At 35.4% G+C, this 16,077-nt stretch overlaps 1 protein-coding gene across 4 annotated transcripts in view; it reads left to right on the forward strand.

Annotated features, from left to right (window-relative positions):
- LOC105195106 (protein dead ringer) overlaps nucleotides 1-14,200 on the forward strand; it is a 133,453-nt gene extending 119,253 nt beyond the window's left edge. For 3 of the 4 annotated variants that reach the window (XM_011160344.3, XM_011160345.3, XM_011160347.3), the window contains exons 5-9: nucleotides 3,875-4,058; nucleotides 5,688-6,007; nucleotides 9,038-9,317; nucleotides 9,397-9,584; nucleotides 9,703-12,979. In XM_011160344.3, the coding sequence (XP_011158646.1) occupies nucleotides 3,875-4,058; nucleotides 5,688-6,007; nucleotides 9,038-9,317; nucleotides 9,397-9,584; nucleotides 9,703-9,863 (1,133 nt within the window). In that variant the 3' untranslated portion in view covers nucleotides 9,864-12,979. Of the gene's footprint in view, nucleotides 1-3,874; nucleotides 4,059-5,687; nucleotides 6,008-9,037; nucleotides 9,318-9,396; nucleotides 9,585-9,702 lie in introns of all 4 variants that reach the window. The other variant, XM_039449902.1, reaches the window with a different exon arrangement.
- Nucleotides 14,201-16,077: the final 1,877 nt, after the last annotated feature.

Here is a 16,077-nt window from a genome sequence, read left to right on the forward strand (position 1 = left end):
CCCGTCTCAGGAGCGCAATCTCCCAGGGGTATATTCCACGGGACAGCTTATATTCAATAGATTCCGGAGCCGTCACGCGAGATTCTGGGAAAAGCCGTTTCGCGCGTCTGAAACTCCCTTTGAGTGCGGGGAGACCGGCCAGCACATCGCCCGGACGGGGGGTGTATGCGTGCGTTAATGAAAGCCTCCAACGTAACCGATCGTTATTAGATTGGACACTCCCTCAACCCCGCCGCGTCTATTCGCCCTTCGCAATAACCCATAAAATGAAACATTTGTTTCGTATGTCAATTACCCCCACCACGCCTTCGCCAGGAGGATTATACTCGACAAATATGGTATCGAGACGCGTATTCGCTCGTAGGATTTCTCGGTTCGATCGTCCCCTCTCCTTTAAAGTTAAACAAAAAACGAGCCATCTAGTCCTGAGCAAGGTTTGTCCAACGCTTCTCTGCGTTTTCGTTCAATTTCATTGTGATACTATGGAAAATACCAAGTATTCTCGTCGCTGTCGTTTGCGAGAAACGAGGGTTGATCGGACGGTTGATTACACGGCGTGCGTGATTTTTATCATAAGATCTCTCGCACGCTTTTTTCCGCAGGGAACGCGCGGCGATACCGCGCGTAACGCCTGTACGCGAGGCGAATGGCTACTTTGGCTCGTTGAAGGCAACATGCGATGGCCACTGTTGCTCGTCGCGGTGCTACTTCGCCACCACTACTTGGACGAGTCCGCGGCATGGTGCGGCACGGCGCGACGGCGGCCGTTATAAAAATAACTGCTGATTGGACGCCCTACCAAGAAAAGTCGTAATCGCATCCTGAAACGTTCCCTTCCTCCTCTCTCTCTCTCTCCGTCCCTCTTCCTTTCTCTTATTCCCCCTTTTCTCTCTCCTTCTCTCCCTATCCTCTCCTTTCTCTCACTATTTTATCTTCCTGAGCATTCACTCCCGCTGTTTTGTATCGTCTCTTCCTTTCTCGTCAATCTCTTGTCAAGGAATATTATATCGCGTAAGAAGGATGAACGATAAATTTGCAAATTCTCTTCCGACTCTTTACGGTTTTCACAAGTTTGTAAAGTAAGACGTGATTTTGATACGTTTCTTTTTTTTTTTTTTTTTTAAATTCCTATCCGAGCATTCTATTTATAACGCGAACGAGCGAGCTCAGACTGATGGTTTGATGAACTCCCAACTATTTTAATAGCTTTATGTATATATAATATTTAATTTAATGCATTAAATAAATTATTAATTAACGTTTTTAAATAAATAACCGAATCAACACAATTGAGAGAGGGTCTCGAACATCACGATTCGTCCGAAGAAATGTTAACGTTTTGCATCAAAATACGAATTGCGAGAGGAGGAAGATCGGTTCATCGATTGCATTTTCACTTTTCATTTGTGGAGTCTGTTGTTTCGCGCGATACAAGGGACGCGAGGGAACGACTATCGGTCGCCATATTGTGTGTGCAGCTTTTATCGCTGCGCCCTACATAGGAACATTAAGCGCGGGTTGCCGGGTTGCGCGTATATCAACAATAATTGCAGGGCCAATAATAAACCCGAAGGGAGCGCGCTCGATAGCCCGAAATTGCTGGTTCCCCTACCCCGGGCGGCGCGGTTTTATTGCCTCCTCTCGTCGGTCAGAAATGGCGGCAGCCCCCTTCATCGTCCTCGATGGCGGATAAACGATCCTGCGATACGGCACCGCGCCTCTCCGCGCCGCGAACGCGCGCGCTTCTCCTCCTCATTGTCCGTATCCTACGTGCCTGTGTTGTCTGCGCGTTCGTTCCCCGTGTACCGAGGCATCTCGTACAGAATCGTTCGCGAGCTCGTAAAGAGCCGCAAAAGCGGGCGCTCCGCACGCGCGATAGTCGCGAGTATTGCCCTTGTTAACGCCCCGTTAACTCGAACCTTTGGACAAACTCGTAAAATTTGCCGGCTCCGTGGAAAGCGGCGCGGCTCGAACGCGGCGGCCACCGCGCGGCGAACGAGTCACCCGGGGAATTTCCGAGTCCCTCGGAGTCGTGTACGAGACATAAAAATCGAAACTCTCTAAACCTCGTAATCGTAAAATGAAGAATCACTCGAAAATTGGACCGGCTCAATTTTCACTCTTTTAAAATGACGTTTCATTCTACGAGATTCAAGTGATAATAATTCAATGAAATTATAACTGATTGAAGAGTCGGAAATTTTTATCTATAAATGTTTCTTTATCTTCGCGAGATATAAAACGCGCTTTTAACATTTAAGGTGTTACTCCACACTTTGGTTCTACTTCGAATGAAAGATTTTCAATCGTGACTCTTTTCAGAGCCACGTACGTCGCCCGGCGCACTTATGTGCGACTCTAAACTTGAGATTACGCCAACTCGAAAGCTCGTAAAGGTGCGTTTACGTTTACGTAGTTTAAACGCACGATAGTCGCGAGCACTGCTGCTCTTGTTAACACTCCGTTAACTCGTGACTCGGGCAACCTCGTAAAATTCGATGGTCTGGCTACCACAGTTGGTGGCGGTAATACGCGTATGAATTAACCGAAGAATTTCTCCGTATCTCTGTCTGAATGTCGCTTAACGAGGCATATGTCTCACACAATGTTACACGTTATCGGCTTCCACGTGTGGCCACTGTAACGCTAACTCTGAACGCGCAACATACATGTAGAAAAATCTCATTCTCGTGAACAGATATTATCAAAAGCGGAACTTGTTGCTAATTTCTGTCAGAATATGAATGCAATTTGCATCGTCGTTATCATGCGAGGGTTCTTAAGAGAGTTGCCTACGAGCGTCAATCGATAACTTCTAATGCCGCTTTGATATCTCATCGAATTTTTCACTGTAAACGTTTATTTTCTACCCTTAATTCGCTATGTTTTCTCTGTTTCTCTCTCTCTCTCTCTCTCTCTCTCTCTTTTACTTCTTATATCTGGCGCGATACACCCTAAGGAAGATCGTAAAAGGCTGCGCCACTTGCGTGATTGTTGCGAATTCGTTATTGCTCTTGTTAACGCTGGATATCTCTGGACAAACCTCATAAAATCCAGCCGTTTTACGCGAGTCGTACTTAAAGACGATCGCAAAATCTGCCTCGGTTAATCACGCAATGGTATAGAATAGTTTGCGTCACCTACTCACTGTGCCAGACGTTCATCGATTTTGTAAAATTCCGAGGTAGCTTTGGAAAATCCTCTAATATTAAAATCTTTTGTAAAATATTTCTCTATATTTCTAAATATTTGATAATATTCCCGTTTTTCTTCGGGTACGTTTTATGTAAGAATAAATAGTATTTTAGGATTAATAGTTAATATAATTTTATTTATTAAGAAAAAAGTAAAATATTGAAAAATAAAACATCGTTAACTCTGGAATGTTATACGTATATTGTGGATAAATTTCAAGTTTATTTAGTATAGTTTTTGATAAGTTAAAGTAACACATTTAATAAGATTTAGTTTTACATCAAAATAATATTATTTCAGTATTAATAATTATAATTAACAAGAGTAATAACGAATTCGCAACAGTCACGCGAATGGCGCAGTCTTTTACGATCTTTCTTAGGGTGCATCGTATCAGATAATAAAGAGAAAACATAGCGAATAATAGTTATAATAATGTTATTCTATCGTCTTGCAACTTATAAAGTAGTAGAAAAAGTGTTCTTAGAAATGCAAAAGAATGTTAATTTTGAGAGTGTTAATGTAAAAAAAATACGAGTAGTACTCTATCTGTATTTAATGCAGTTTACGCATTACGCACACTGGATTTTTATCCAAAGTACAGAATAACGTTATCATCTACTTTGTTCAAAGTTATTTTGTATGTAAATTACTAAAAAAATTATTTTTATGTTTGCAGGAACACCCATCAGCCGACTACCTATCATGGCAAAATCCGTATTGGATCTCTACGAGCTCTACAAGTTAGTCGTAATGCGGGGCGGACTGGTCGAGGTTATCAATAAGAAACTATGGCAGGAAATCATCAAGGGTCTTCGGTTGCCAGCGAGCATTACTTCCGCCGCGTTTACTTTGCGAACTCAGTAAGTAGATCGTGAAGTTTCTCATCCGGGACCCCGGTCTTGCCTATAGAAAACATAATGCCCGGGCCCACCGTAATTCGCATACAATAAGCCTCAAGTCGACCAAGAGTCATCCGAGTGTGAAATCTGTGGCAATGACTAAGAGCGTCGTGACTTTTACGCGCGTCGTCTCATCAAGATCATCGTGTTCGATAAAGTAATCCCATACGCCGTACAAGATAACCGGCGCTTGATAACCGGCCAATCGTATTTCCATCAGTCATGATAAATATTTCGGTAATTAATCGGAATCACAGCTGCGTCAAGATCCCATTACAGACGGTTACCATTTGGTACATTAGCCAGACGAATCGAATTTCGTGATCGAGAGAAGGCAGAAATGTGGCGCGGGGCTGCGAGCGATGTTATTACGCGTTCACCACCGTGGCGTGAAGATAAAACAACGTGGGTGACAAGCCGGAGGCATGACATACAGGTGCATCGCGTCTCAGCCGAGACGTGTCGTCTACGTTGGATCCTCCGCGCGATCCCTCACGAGCTGGGACACCTCGCGGGGCGGGTTGTGACAACCTGGAACCGTTGGCACGATATATATTCGTTTATATAATACCGAGCATATCCAGCGCGACGACGAAGATTTATCTGCCGTTCGCGATGTCTCGTCTCCCCGCGGAGAGGAAACGCGGGAGAAGACGCGAGAGGTCTCTAAATAGAGATTCGTCGGCGCGAGGCATCCCGCTCATCCCGCTCATCTCGCTCGTCGAACGCGCGACGGAGAAGGGCAAGTTGCGCGGGAATGAAAAAGAGAAGGACGCGAAAGCGCGCGCGACGGGCCGGGTCGGGCCGGGCAGGGCAGGGCAGGGCCGGGCCGGGCCCGGCCGGGAGAAGAGGGATGGAGAACGCCGACACATTATAAGTGCGGGCTAATATGAATTACACGGGCGCGATGCTAGGGGTGTGCTCGTGAAAATAACTCTGCGCAACGCGAGCGCTTTGTGCACGACGGAACGTCGGCGTCGCGTCGCGTCGCGTCGCGTCGCTTCACCTCGCCTCGCCTCGCCTCGCCTCGCCTCGCCTCGCCTCGCCTCGTCTCGCGGTCGCGCATCCATCATTCCGGCAACCGGCTATCTTTCCTCGACGATATGTATGCGAGATAGACGAGAAAATACGAAAATACGGCCGACCCGAACAAAATCACCGCGCGACAGCGTTCATCTGCCGAGAATCGGCGAGTCGATTAACTTGAACCGCGATCCAACTGTCTCTCTTCATCTCTTCTTCTGGAAACACGAGCTAATTATATCCATTCATCGTTTGGAAAAAATATGAACAGACATTTATCTTAATGGTGTCATCTACAACTAGTTTCCCCTTACATATAAAGTTGTAGAAAGGGATTCCATTTAAAATTAACTCAAGAGAATACATCCTGTATCCACAGAGAAAAAAAATTATGTATTAATAATAGTATTAGTCAGCTGCAGTCTAATTGAAAATAATTTCATTATTTGAATAACATTAAAACGAAATAAATAATATATATTATAAATTCGGTTCGAATACACGTCTCTCACGTCAGTACCTTTTCTATGAAAAGAGATACATTTAACGTGAATAATTTGTCAACAGGTATATGAAATATCTCTATCCATACGAGAAAGAGAAGGAAGGATTATCGACGCAAGAACAACTTCAGACGGCGATCGAGACAAATCGTCGCGAGAGCCGCAGGAACAATTATGCCGCTTACTCTTCTAACAACGACAATTTAGTATCGCGCAATCAGCACAACTCGCTGCCGCCAAATCAGATGCCGTTACAATTATCCATCGCTCAAATGGCAGTGGCTGCGAATGAATCGCATCATGTCGTCAACGGACATCCACACGCTACGCAACATCATCCGCAACATCTTCCACCAAACCTAGCACCTAATCAGCAAGCAGCATGTAAGTCCTTTTGTCTCTTATGATGAAGTCTCTAAATCGAAATCAGCGTAGCATTCATTGAAAGGTAGTCTGATTTCAATGATATAACTATGTCAATCAGTGATATATGCACTGTCTTTCGGTAATAATTCATTGATTTCGATCAGTGACAGTACTCCCCTCTTAATCTGAATCAATGAAAAACAGTGAATAGTCGTTGATGATCACAGTTATAAGTACAGTATTGCAAATTTGTAAGACTTATTTCACTGGTTTAGAGAGAGAGAGAGAGAGAGAGATTTTGTTTGCACATGCGAATATTTAATACGAATGAAAGAAAAAAGTGAAGAAAAAACCAGCATTTACACATTTCAATCATAGATAATTAATTAGAGAAATTGATGGTATTATTTATCTGAAACCGCGTTTTATTCAGAATTGACTTTCTTGCTTGTAACGTCTTATAATACTTGTAATGACTTGCTTGTAATGTCTCCTCGAGTATTTCAAACGTATTTAAAAAGTAGTTATTATGTACGAAATAATAGTTCCATATGTTTTCCTATATTAATACACATCGCGTCTGTTTGTGATCACGTACTGACGTAAAATTAATAACTTTGGTTGCCTACGAGACAATTTTCCAAATGAAAGATGTAGTTCATAACGCCGTATCAGAAATAGAAACAGAAAAAAAGAGTATAAGAAAGAGCAAAAATGAGAAACTTCCTGAAGGTGGGGAAGATATCAGAGAAAAAAGGGAGATGGAAAAAACAGAGGAAGGAAACGGGAGGAGGGTAGGATGGGTTTATTTTAAATCGGTAGGTAGTGCTTCGGGCCTCCCTGGAGATGATGATGCGAGAGCGAAGGAGGCATAATTGATTGTACGATCCTCCGGAAGACAGGCGTTAACGGATGACTCTCGCTAACGAGCATTCCTATTTCCCTACCCTTTCCTTCTCTCTTTCCACCTCGTCGCTGCCCTCGACAGCGATCTGGGTAACGTCGCGCTTCGATCGCACTCGTAGCTCTCCTTCGATCGCTTCCTCAACGACCGGATATTCAGTGGATATGTTCCAACAATTATAGTGCTAACGGAAGAAATTTTCTCTTAGAATTTACCCTCAAAATCATAGTAATCGTGGATAACGTGGTCTTTGAAGAATTTTAGAGAATTTTAGAATTTTAAAATTTAATAATCAAACCATTTTACAGAATTTTACTAAATTTTACTAAAATTTTACTAAAATTCTTCAAAGGCCACGTTGCTCCACGACTATCTCGTAGAAAAAATAGTATTGAACATTATGAAATTAAAAGTATTATCATTCTATTCAACATTGATTTGTATGCAAGCAAGGAATTATATTTTTATCTAATATAGATAAAATTTTTCTTTCATATAGAATTTAAAGAATGCTTCTTTAATTGATCGTCATTTGATAATCTTAAATTTCAGCTAAATATTTTTCAGCTAAATATTTTATATCTGTATTTCAATGTTATAATAGTTATCTAAAGAGCAATATGATGAATATTATTTTGATAATAATCAATTTAATTGATATTAAAAAATTCTTATTCTTTAATTTTGAGCGTAAATTCTAAGAGGAAATTCTCTTCGTATATTTGCTCTATATGAATAATCGTAGTATCAATGAGTATCCAGAATATCGTGATCCAGTATAAATATTGCATTTTAACATATGGAGGTTTGTAGATAAGCTCGAAAGTTTCATTGATACGATTTTAACGAACATTGGTGCACGTATAATCATTTGTTCGTCTATCGAATTTTGTGCTTTGTACGAAAACACCGACTTAAACAAATAAGTTTTCAATCGTTTTATAGCTTATACAGATGTTCAGGTGGAACAGTGCCAATAAGCGAATCTTCGCTGCTTTAATTTAGCAGACGATGTTGAGCTGTCAACGAAAGAAAAATTTGTCTGTAAATTTCAATCGTTTTATAATGTGCATACGTTTCAGAATAATACTCAAAGTCAGATGATTCATGTCATTTCAGATAATCAGGAATATTTATCAATGTCAGACGATCAATAAATTATTGTAATGTTTGCGCGTAATATCTTAAATATTATTTTAAATTTCACTCTAAAAGATAACAATAGTTTTGATTTCATATATTTTTAAAAATAACTCATAGAGTTTAGAGATTAATGAGGATTCACAGTGACTTGTTCAGTCTTTTCCGCCAGTGATATCCAGGATATGTAGTTTTAAGCTTGAAATTAAAATATATCGATATTCATATTTATTGTCACTTCTATTCCTCATTTTCTAGCTGTTTTCTCATAATGTGTGACGCTTGTTCTCAAGGACAAGACTAATCTGAAAGAGCTTAAAATTCTTGACATATCATATACTATATCATCCATTGTTTAAAAACGTATTATTATTAATATTATGTATAAAATACTATTATTTTTAATACATATAATTATAAAATATTCATGAATGTATAATAATATGTACAAAAGTATAATTTTATACGTGTTATTTTAATAAATATATATAATTGTTATTATATTTAATTTACTTATAATTTCATATATTATTTATTAAAAATTATAAATGACACCTCAGATATTTTTAACGATCTCAGACTCGTTTTATCTTTGGAACTAGCGTCGCGCGCAACGAGAAAATAATTATAAAGCGATAAGCATAAATATCGTAAGCATAAATATCGATACATTTCAATTTCAAGCTCAAAATTACAAACCTTGAACAGCACTAGCGTAAACAATGAGACACGCAACGCGAGTCTGTTACAAGCGATTAATACCATATGAATATATGTATAACAAACAAGTACAATATAAGTAACAATTAAATGATAGGTTTCTCATCTCGTGATCATCCTGCCGTTGCGTCGTCCGACGCCTCTCATTGTCAGATCGATTGCTCCTGTTTAGAATCCTTCACTGCTGCTTCTCCACGGCATTCACGCTCGCTAATTACCGAAATGCAACGAATACTAATTACGCTGGTCATATTGTCGTGTTTCTAATATCGAGCATTATATAGTTTCAGAATATATGGCGAGGCTAATCAGAGACAGAAGCACAATGGCCAATAATCCGATAATCCAAGGTAACACGTCGACACCGCCACCTACAACGGCGGAAGGATTTAAAGGATGCGGATTGCATTTCTGGAACATGTGCAATCAAACCAATAACAATATCCAATATCCAGGGATGATTCAGCCGTCTTTTTCTCCAGCGTCGTCTCACTCGCCATTAGCACCGACAAATAGCCCGGAACCACAGAGAGAAGCGCTGGATCTCGCAAACTCTGGACACAGGTAAATAAGAGCTCTTGGATTTAACGAACAGGTGAGAGAGAAAAGTATATATCTTTTAACGACAAATTTTCTTTATTAGATCGGATCTAGTGTCTTCTCCGACCACTAGTAGATCACCACCATCGGGAGGAGAGAAGAGAAATACTGAGACTGTTGCACACTCACCCACGACGCCTACTAAAAGAATGAAAAGGATGTCGTTATCCGATGAGGAAGGAAACAACACGATGCATTCCCTGCGTATTAGACAAATGGTTAGCACTCGAGGTAAGTTTCTGATTTAGACTCCAAGTTATTATAATAAAGACGAGATTATGATGAAATGAATTATCTTGAAGAGATGCTACAATTGCTTTTATTAAAATGATCTACTTTCCTTTTTTAGAGAATGGACGAAGACAACTAGAAATTAGTATAGACATTGATGGTATTTTGTACGAAGGCATCCTTCCAGTTAAACGAGTTAATGATGAGGCCAGTAGTAACTCATTGAGCCCCAATAATAATAATAATGGGACTCGAACTCGACAGAATAGCGATTCGTGAATATTTTAAAACACGTGACTTCACATGAAACGGAGTAGCCTTGGAGAGTCTAATTAATAATTCTGCTTTTCAAACACATGCGAGATAGACATTCAGGATTAGACATTATAGACATTTAGTACGAAATGAAAAATAAGAAAATGAAGAGAAAAAGCTTCCAGTATTTATATATTAAAATTTTTAATCGTATTTTTTTAATATTTTTTTAATGGGCTTTTATGTGAAAGAGAATCGTTAATTTGTCTTATTAGAAAAATTAGTGATCCTTTTCAATCATGAAAATCTTTAAATGCATTTTATAATGTTACAGACTTTCTTATTAGTGTTTTAGATATTACTCAAATGTCTATAATATCTATCTGAATATTTTAAATGTATTTGAAAAACAGAGTTATTACGGTCGAAAATTAAGTTCCAAATAGTTCCATATATATATATAGTATCATAAACTCTGAATTTTAATAAAGTCTTGGGATTCCCGTGCAAATTCTAAGTTTTTCTAAAATTCGGAATTTTGCAGTTACACGTAATAGCTTCGTTAACCAACTTTTTCACATAGAAACTTATAAATAAAAAACAAAAATGAAGAGATACGCCATAATTAGGTGTATATAATTAACAAACGTAAGATTGACGTAACTGAATTGCATATACTCCAACTTTTATAGATAAAAATTCATAGACGGTATGAATATCTGGATGTAACGTAGACTTTATGCAAGGGAAGTGAAGCTTGAACGGCAAGGAGAAAATTGCTCGGTAGTGATATTGGTAAATTATAGGATTAGTAGTGATATAAGGTTGACAAGAACATAATAACAAAGGACATTGTACAGTCAGTGTTAGTTTTAGTATTAGTGCTTGCCTATTGCCTTTTTGGTAAGATAATATTTGTCTTACGTTTCCGAATTTACTTCCTTTTACCTACGCTCCATTCAGGTATTCGTACTTCTATGTAAAAATTTATAAATCATTTATAGGGAATTTAGATATTTTTATTGGTGGCAAAGAATCAGTGATCCTTTTTACCAAAGTGAGATTTATTTATAAATCGAATTAATTTAGATATAATGTGATATTAGATACAGATTGTTAAATGTAATTATGATGAATGTATGTTTGTAAAGACTTAGAGATTTTGTGACTAATATGTACTGGATGCAATAATGGTGTTTTGTGCGACCACACTCAAGAATCAAATTTTATTATAACATTTAAGTATCTTTAAGTTCTTAGATAATTTTTCATATTTTACATAATGTAGTTACGAGTTTCAAACACAACTATTATTACTGGTTTATTTACTAATGATAGTTTGACTACTTCATTCCTGTAAATAATAAAAATCGGCGAATTGCGTATCCTAAATATCAACGCGCTGGACACCATTAATGTATTCAACTGTACTTTCCGACGTTATTTCGATTATATAATAGATTTCTATCATCGGAGTATGTGCAATCGGAGGATGAATACATATCATACTATACAGTATGTTCATTTTAGGTATAAACTGTAAAAAACAACTATTGATACAAATTTTCATATAACTATACGAAAATTTGTCAAATTTAGTAAGAATTAGAATAATTGTTGACGTTGAGTTAGATTTGTGTCATTTGGAGATACAGTAGATATTGAATATTGTACATAATAATTTTCTGCTTTTACAGGACTACATATTTTTTCTATTACTATTATTTTAAATATTTAGTATTTGTATTTTTTCTTATAAACGAAAAGGTTAACGGTAAATAGCATAAACATTTGTAATCCTCGGATATATTTGTACCAGAAATGAGTGATTTTGAGGTACGAGGGACATTTTCCCGATTCATTTTATGATAAATTTTACATTTATAATTATACGAGGATTAAACGAGGATATTTCCTGTGTCATTTGTTTTCATTTGTTATTTTCTCTTCATTGCAGAAATGAGAAGATATTGAATATGAAATATTATATATGTATATACCTTTTATATTAATTTAGATTATTTTATGCTTATTTTAAGGTCATTTATCGAAATCAAACTTTTTTAGATTATATTCTTTAAGTACTTTATAAGATATCTCTTTTGTTAGAAGACAAGCTATCGTGAAAATACTATACGTACAATAATATGTGTATTCCTTTTTTTTTGTATTATTGTACATTGCTTCATTTCATGATTTTGTATTTTAAAATTGATACTATCTTACTAAATATAAATTTTTTAAATAATGTATCATTTAAATTTGTCATATTATTGTCTACTAAAGAGTAGCTTAATTGAAAGCATACGTGTGATGATCACATCACAAATGATAAATAAACTTCATGTACATACATGATGATAGACAATTAAATTTCGAGATTGATTTCGTAGTCTTGTCAAGGGGACGAGTATTAGTACTTTTGATTCTGTACAGTTGACATAATTTTGTTATTAAGAGCTTAAAGATATTATTGTTTCATTTTTGGCGCATACGTAGAGAAATTTCAAAAGTAGAATATGTTAAGATAATCCAGTAATTATCCTTGATAATTATTCAATGGAAATTACAAAAATGGATTTCATATCCATATTTCGTAATATTTTAAATTGAATCATATATTGTAAATCGATGTATCAACACATACAACATTTGTTTATACTCCAATAGATATTTACTTATCGTGAATCTCTCTCTTTCTGTCTATCTCTCTTTCTCTCTGTCTCTCTTTCTCTCTCTAAATGTAAATAATGCATTTTTATAGGATTATTAAGTTAGAATTATTAATTACATAAAGAATAGTTCTAAAGATTAAGAGTTATAAAATCTAGTTTCTCATAAAGATGAAACATTGAAAAAAATAAAATAGAATTCAAAGAAACTACTATCTCTTTCATTCACATATCTCTATGTGAATCATATACATATTTTGCATTGTTCAATGCGTAATGTTTGATATGTATGCGTTATCTTAAAAAATTTAAAAGATTATCTTAAAAAAAAAAATAATCCATGCAAGATTTGTACGATACATATTAAATATAAAAATTCGTAGTCATTGAGGCGAGTCAATGATCTTGATTAATAATGAGAGTGTATTTAGCACACGTATTAGAATATATAATAAAATAATAAAACAATAGCGAAAATCTACTACAAGGCTGTAAAAAACTACGATGTGAAGATGATTATCATTTTCAAGTCGTATAATTTTTCAGAGAACGAACTCTGAGAGATTCCTAAGTTGATTGAGAGACCCGTGTTTCACATCAAGTGTACGCGTCCCCCAGGCCGTATGGTCAATGAATCCGTATGGGCAGTGTCTCGCGTATCGACATCCTTACAGAAATTGGTCAATTTAATGCTATATCTTATTTTAAAGATTAAAAACATTGTTAACAGTTAACGGTGTTTTTCTATTTTATTGATTTAAAATTTAAAATAAGTAATAAATATAGTACTAAATTTCTGTAAGGGCAGCGAGAACGATGTGTTTTACCAAAAGACTGTCTTAGTTTTAAAATTATACCTTAGAATTTTAAGTCGTGAAATTATAAGTAATGTTTTAATAATTTTAAGTTGCGATTATTACATGATATCATTATCACATTAAATCCTATTATACATGGGATTTTCCAGTAGTTGTAGAAAAGTAGAAAGCAGTTTGCCTAGCATCTTTCAAATATGCTTGAAGATGTAAAGAACGATTCGTAATCATCTTCATATATTGCGCACAAATTCATACGTAAATTGGAGATCAATCTCATTTTATACATTTCGGTAATTTTATTTACTTTCTCTACGTTTTGCGACTCTAGAAAAAATTCATTTTAATGGAGTATTACAGCTTCGATTTTATGATAAACGTATTTAGATATTATATAATTAACATGTTGAATTAAAATGTTTAATAATTTTGTTTTTTATTTGAAACGTGTTAAATCAGCTAATTCTAACATTAATGCCATTTATAGTAAAGAAAAACGTAATCTTTATTTTAGTCTCTATGCTAAACTCAACGAGCACTATGAAGAATATAATTAGACATTTTATATAGATCTATGTTCATATCATAACAACGAAGCTGTTCCAACTGTTCCAAGCGTAAATTTCTATTTGAAATATGCTAAGCGCTTACTGCTACTCCAGAGAGAGAAAAGATAGTATAAATGGCTAGCATAGTTATTAAAAAATATCTTAAGCAATTAGTAATATACTACCGTTATTATTAATTATACCATTGTTATAAGTATTATCACATATTACATATGTGTGATTATATTTATATTAATGCAATGCCGATATGCAATCGTGATGTAAATAATAATAACGAGTAATTAAATAATAATGGATAATTAAAATGTTTCGTCACATTTTTATTATTTTCCATTTTGCATGTTAAAACTAACATATTGATCTACATTTAGTTAGAACGCTCTTATAGAAATGTTAATGCATTATTAAGTCATTACATCTTTGTCATTGATTATACATAAAACGATATAATTACTTACAGCGCACTAATATCTTTATAAGCGTATTTCTAAATATAGATCATTATGAATAAAACGTAATTTCAAAAGTTAGGTCACGTTGACTATTGAAAATATTATTGAAATCACTACTTGAATTGAGTGTAATAAGTGTGCCAAAAAGAGAAATATGAATTTCGCTCCTAGAATTCCAACAACCTTTTATCTAAATATATGTAAACAATTAAAATTGTTTTTTTCAAGTTTTGAGAAACCGGACAATTTTCATATCAGAATATTTCTATCTAATAACTTATGATCTTCTAAACGTCTCGAAATAAGTATTTTTAATTTAATGTTAAAAGGTTTAATTTTCTTAATAATTATTATATTATAATTCATGCACTAAGGAACGAAACGATAACAAATTCCAACTATCTGTATTGTTTCCTTCTAGCATTTTACCTCAGTATATAGATGTTCGGTTTCCTCTTCTTTTCTTGATTTAAACTATATGACTATATTCTAGCGTTATTTATCGTCGAATCAAACATTAAAACATAAGAAAGATCGACAATTTCAAAATATCGTTAAAAGAAAGGGATATTTTGAGTTCATTTGTAATCAATTGAATCATTTGTAATCAATTTTAAGTCATTTTGTAATCGATAAAAAAATTCACATTTTTATTGACCTAAATTATATAATAATATTCTGGCATCGCATGATTATCGCGAAACTTGTGCCAAAAAGAAAAAAATGTGAATCACTGCACATTATTAAAAAGATTTATTCACTCTGCTTTTCATGCCAGTATCGAGATGCGTTTTTCAAATTGCATAATTCTTTGACTCCAACATTATTTATCACCGATGTTTTATGCACAAAATATTGACATATAATTCTTTAGTACAAACACGGAATAACAAAGCGATATTACTATAATAATACTTAAATGTTTATTCCATAAAGCAAAAAAGCGCATTTTTTATTGCAGTTTCTATTAATTTATCTTACATGTAGATTCAATTTTCGCGTTTTCCAAGCTGATTCTTAGCGCCAATCGAGATAAAGAGATAAAGAGAGAGAGAGGTACCCAGGCAAAACACAGGCTTCGTAGACGTTCAAGATTTAATTAATAAAGATTACGATTAAACACGAAGAAGACACATAAAATCGTTAATCGGTTTTGTGCGCTTATACATTATGGACGTCGGAAACAGAGATAATGCACCGCGTGTCGGTACGTCCGTAATACCCTGAAATATACAATCTGCCCCTTTCATTCCGTAATCGATCTATTTTAATATTAACAATATAAAACAATTATTTACATCGACTAGGATTCGAGAACGATGAAAATGTTCAGGAAACTTAGATGCTAGATGAAAATATTCTTCCGCGAGTGTGCATGTAGTATGTGTGAATGAAGCATGTTCGTTTCAAGTTTTTTTCATATATCTGAGCTTCTCTCTTTTTCTTTTCGAATAAATACATCGTTGCATGCCGAACAGAAATCGTATGTGATACGGATAACGCGAAGCAGATCGAGATGCAATCTTTGCGCTTGTTGAAAGAGGTATGAGATCATTTTAGTAACTGGACTGGATTACAACTTTTGTCTAAGTCAAGATAGAAAAAAAATGGTAAAGAAAAAAATTTTGCATTGTTTAATTAAGTTAAATTAAAAATTAAAAAATTTTATATATATATATATAAATCATTCATTTTTTTATGTTAGAATAGAATATCGTAACTTTTTTAAA

This window comes from Solenopsis invicta, chromosome 5 (genome assembly GCF_016802725.1).
Source record: "Solenopsis invicta isolate M01_SB chromosome 5, UNIL_Sinv_3.0, whole genome shotgun sequence".
Taxonomy (NCBI): domain Eukaryota; kingdom Metazoa; phylum Arthropoda; class Insecta; order Hymenoptera; family Formicidae; genus Solenopsis; species Solenopsis invicta.